This window comes from Rhinopithecus roxellana, chromosome 15 (genome assembly GCF_007565055.1).
Source record: "Rhinopithecus roxellana isolate Shanxi Qingling chromosome 15, ASM756505v1, whole genome shotgun sequence".
Taxonomy (NCBI): Eukaryota; Metazoa; Chordata; class Mammalia; order Primates; family Cercopithecidae; genus Rhinopithecus; species Rhinopithecus roxellana.
Window position 1 is genome coordinate 71,411,272 of NC_044563.1, and position 4,701 is coordinate 71,415,972.

General features: G+C 44.0%; 1 protein-coding gene across 1 annotated transcript; it reads right to left on the bottom strand.

Annotated features, from left to right (window-relative positions):
• Positions 1–1,139: 1,139 nt before the first annotated feature.
• Positions 1,140–3,790, bottom strand: PATE1 (prostate and testis expressed 1). Its single transcript, XM_010352995.1, has 5 exons — positions 3,739–3,790; positions 3,400–3,435; positions 2,655–2,694; positions 2,283–2,404; positions 1,140–1,499 (listed from the first exon to the last, which is right to left on the bottom strand). The coding sequence occupies exons 1-5, from the start codon at positions 3,788–3,790 to the stop codon at positions 1,366–1,368; spliced, it is 384 nt and encodes a 127-aa protein (XP_010351297.1). The 3' UTR covers positions 1,140–1,365.
• Positions 3,791–4,701: the final 911 nt, after the last annotated feature.

The window sequence follows — 4,701 nt, forward strand, 5'->3', positions numbered from 1 at the left end:
TAAGTGGAAGCTATTATTATTATTTACTTAAGATCTGTCTTTCCCATTCGTTTAAGCTCCATGAGGATAGGGATTATGATGCTGTATACATACTAGGGTCTAGCAGCACCTGGAACATAGTAGGCTTTGAACACATGTTTGTTAAAGGAATTAGGAAGAGGTTGGAGGAGAGAGAAAGAAGGAAACACAATTTGGGTATAGAAGAAAGATAGCTTTCTTTATATTTTTATTATTATTTTTATATAATATAATATAATTCATCACTCTTTCTGGGCTTCATTCCACAAGTTTCATTAGAAATCAGCCTCTACCCTTGTGAACATGTTCGGTCAAACTGCCATTTTTCTCCAGGGTGTTAGAATTATACAGAGTGGAAAGCTCAAGTGTGTGTGAGATGGAGGTAAGGGTGGGAGAGGCATCTCGGGTCACGGGGCATCTGTTCACACAAGTGGCTGATGAGATGTCTAGTGGCCAGACTCAAATGGCTTCCTCAGACCGCACAGTTCTCAGCTTCCTCCATGCCATGCTCCAGGCATGGGAATATTTGTGTTGCTGCTGGTGGTTCTGTCCCCTGGAAGTATCCTGCAGTTGTTCCCTGTCTAGAGGTTGATGCTTCCTTGTGAGTTTGCCAGGGAAGCCGGATGCAGGTACTTGTGAGTTTGCCAGGGAAGCTGGATGCAGGTACTACCTCTAGAATCTCATAGACTTCTCCTGCTTTTATTCTCCAACCGCTAGCCCCAAACAGATCTGATTCTAGAAGGCAGACAATCTTTCTCTGTTCATGGTTCTGGTGCAGCTTCCTTTCTATGTCCCAATCTTCTCCTCACCCTGGGATTAACATTCATGAACAAACTCCAAGAAGACTTGAACCACTTCTTTTTATGTTGCTACTCCCCATCCCTTCAGACCACAGTTATGTGCTTTCTTTGGAGTGGGATAAGAAAGATAACACAGAGAGAAAAAAATGTGAAAAATATTAAAATACCCTGCCACAGAAGGAAGGAAAGCAGCAGAGGAAAGAGGAAGGGATTCTTTTTTGAAATTAAACTATCCTTTTCCTTCTTTTCTGAACAAACTGGCTATACAGTGAAAGCGCAAGGGTTTATAGCAACCTGCAGGATGGATTGATCTTGTTCGTGCTCTCAAGGTTATTTATTTACTTATTTTAAGGGATGAGACAGAGACTAGAACAGGAGAGGGACTTTCCTTTCATGTGCAGAAGATGGAGCCATGTCTTTGCAATCCTCTTCTGTAGTGTGCGTGTGTGTGTGTGAGAGAGAGATTTTTTTTTTAAGAAAGTCATTGTGAAGAGGCTGAGGCAACAACCTCACCCAGAAATTGGAGTCACAGAAGAACCATTAACTTCTAAAGGTCTTCATTGCACAGGTCGTGGCTCCTGCAGCAGCTGAAGCTCACAAAATAGACACTCCACTTTATGCCTTTCACGTCAGCACAGTTCTTTAGGCAGTCCTTGAAGGTTAACCAGGGAGTACCGTCCCCTGTGGAAGGGATTAAAAACAGATCAGAAAGCCTGGCCATGAAACTTCTGGAAAAAAACTTTTCTCCAGACCACACCAATATATAGAGATAATCTTGTGTAGTTCAAAGCTCCGTTATTCAAATGTTAAGAACTGGAAGATGTTGCAAGTTGGGGGCTTCCCAAAAGAAATGCAGCGATGGAGCAGTCTAAAGTGATTACTGGGGTTAGGGCAGTAAGGAGAACAGTAATTCAGGGAATGCCAAAGCTGGGTGTTTCTCTTGAGAATCTTAACACTGATTTAAGTGAGGATTATAAATGCCAAGAGACAATTTAGCACAAAGGGTGGAAAAAGAGAAATCATGATGTCTGGTCTTAACCATCCAGGGCAATTCAGCCACAGTCTACTGATGACGCTGGCCCTTCTATTTCCACAGTTTAGAACCATCTGTAAGGAAACCCAGACAGGCACAAGAGGCATAAGGACCAAAAGCCCCCTCCTCTCAACAACTCACTGTTACCCATTGGGCATAGATTACACCTATTCTCTCACCTCGATTTATTCTCCTCTGTTTTCTTCAGGCTCCTCAAAATACTAATTCCTTAGCTGTAGGCCCCCACCCTCCTTAGTGACCACCTCCATCTAATTTTCATTATGGTATATGATGCGGATGAAGGAATCAGCCATCCCAGGTGTGAGACTGCCTATAGTAAAAGTAAAGTAAGGTCTCCCCTTTCCCCTGTGGCTGATATGTCCCTGTCTACTTCCTCTGCCCATTCTTCTTTTCCCCAACCCACAACTTACTTTTGGAAATCCTTCCAACCATGCAGGCCTCTTCTGTTCCTGCTGTGCATATTCCTCTTCCTCTGGAGCAGTTTTCTCCCGGGAACTGGAGGTGGCACATCCTACACTGAACCATTTCTATACTTGGCCGGAGAGTGGGGAAAGAGAATTGAGAAACAATGGCACTACCACGAAAGAACCCCTCTCCCTTTTTGGGTTAGAAGTCTGCCTGGAGCCAGAGGACTTTGCCAGAGCCCATCAAGCGTGAACATCTTCCTCTGCGGAAGTACGCTAAGCCACGAGAGTGACTGAGGTTTATGGTCTCAGGAATTTTAGCCTGAAAAATGGGAGGGGAAAGAAAGGTGGAGGAACAAGGAAAAGTCCTCTTCATACTTACGAGGAAATTCATCTTTCACAACAGCTATTTCATTGGCTGTACTGGCAAAAAGAAAGAAAACACATCTGAAATGTGCCTGAGATTTACTCTTGTATTGGGTTGTTATAATCTGCCCTTCAGGGTCCATCCTGTACTCTTAAATTGGAGCCATTCCAGGACCTCTGTCCCCATAATGCCTAGTCACCTACTGGGCATCTCTGCACCTCTTCTCTCCTTCTAAATCTCTTCACCTCTTCAGGGCTTCTCAGATTCATCTAACTATTCCTATAGGATGCAGCACAGACCGGAAGGAGAAAGATAAGTGCACATGCTTTTCTGCTTCATTCCTTTCTTTTTAATTGACTCTGTGTAGCACAATTAAGGTAAAAGTCTTAATTGACTCTTACCTGTGGGTGCCTGGAATCTGACAATGGGGACAACCTGAAATTCGTGAAGTTGTCATGCTTTAGATTTGGCCAAGCAACACGTGAAAATCCAACATTCCACTTCCTCCTTTCCCTTTTCCTTGCCCTTCACTGACACTCACTCCTGACCTTGTCCGTTGATGCTAATGTTATTATGTCAAACCTAAAATCAGCTCCCATCCCAGCTCTGTCCTGCTGGAAGAGGTTGTTGAGTGTTGGAACTCAAGGTCTATTTCTATTTTATTTTTTTTTTTAGCCCCTGGTGCTCACCTCACCCCACCCATCTTTTCCTCCTCAGACCTGCCCCTTCTCATACCACTTATCTATTTCTACTCACCTGCATCTTTTCTCTTTGAAAGTGATCCAGATAATGCTGTTGAAAAAAAAAAAGATACACTGTCTGCAGACCTCATTTTCCAAACCCCATCTCAAAGTTTCTGTGAAATCCACTCGATTCCTCTCTAATCTGCCTCTTCCCCCCCCATAAAGGAAGGGAGAAGAGTTTTAGTTAAGGTCCTGGGGATATGACATACCCCGGGTAGAAGGCATAACATTAGAGCAGAAGCTCATCATGTTTCTGTTACGATAGGACTTCCATGAGAAGGCCTCTGCCATGAGTGCTCTCACCTGTTCCTAAATTCAGGATTCTTACCAGCTGTCAACCCTAGGGACTCACCCCTAAAGCAGCAGAGCAGGATGGGGAGTTCCAGCAAGAGGGACTTGTCCATTTTGGAAAGAGGGAGGGCCAGGCTATAGCAGGAAGATTCAAGAGTGCCTATTTATACCCCTGCAAGGTTGGGCTTTCCTGCGAAAGGTTAGGGGTGGGGACGCTGTGGAAGCTCTTGGAAGGCATTCCCTGCTCCTAGGGAAATCAATGTGTCTGTAATTTCTCTCCCTTGCAACTTGGCGGGAGAGGGAATGGCTAGGTCAATCCTGAATCTGATTTATTCCAGTTCTACCACTCAGGATTCTTGATGCCAGGTTCTATGGTCTTTTCACTATGCCATACTGTAAAAGAACGCAAAGATAAAAACTGGGCTGGATGGGTAGAATTGAGAGTCATCTACATCAAGACATTGATTAAAGCTGAGAGAATATATAAGTATAAATCACTGGAATGCAGAAAGGCAAAAAGAAGGCTGAACACAGACTTAAAAATACATACCTCTAGGAATACAGAGAAAGGTTAGGCTCAGAGGCATACAGAGGGTTCCCATGAGGAGAGTCAAGTTTCTCACTGTCAATCATCCTGGAAAGAAGCAGACCCTAGGGTAGAAAATGAAAGCGAGGACAGAACTGTTTTCCTTTCTCGGGGCTTCCTCGTGGCTGCGACTTAGACTTTAGTTGGGAGAGAGAGATTTACGACTACTTCATCTGGAGAAAGGTAAGCTGGTCCTTCTCACTCGATGGCAGGCCAGGGGATTGAACCCATGGATTCTAAGAGGAGCCATATCTAGTATCTCATTCTAAGTTTTCTGTTCATTTCCTTCAGTTATTGCTATGCATTCAGTGCATTGTAATGAATGTTGCAGCTTAGTCTTCATTGTCATTGTAGAGAACTGACAGAAGAGCCTGTGCCCATGCTTAGGGCAAAGCATATATTGCTAGGAGCATCTTCTCTATATGAGAAGAAGAGTAG

What these genes read in the sequence shown, in the direction of transcription:
- PATE1 (XM_010352995.1), bottom strand. Translation starts at nt 3,790, where the DNA reads ATGGACAAGTCCCTCTTGCTGGAACTCCCCATCCTGCTCTGCTGCTTT. An exon ending in CCTGCTCTGCTGCTTTAGGG is followed by an intron (nt 3,436 to 3,738) that starts GTGAGTCCCTAG and finishes TTTTTTCAACAG; the next exon opens with CATTATCTGGATCACTTTCA. An exon ending in GGTTGGAAGGATTTCCAAAA is followed by an intron (nt 1,500 to 2,282) that starts GTAAGTTGTGGG and finishes TCCCTTCCACAG; the next exon opens with GGGACGGTACTCCCTGGTTA.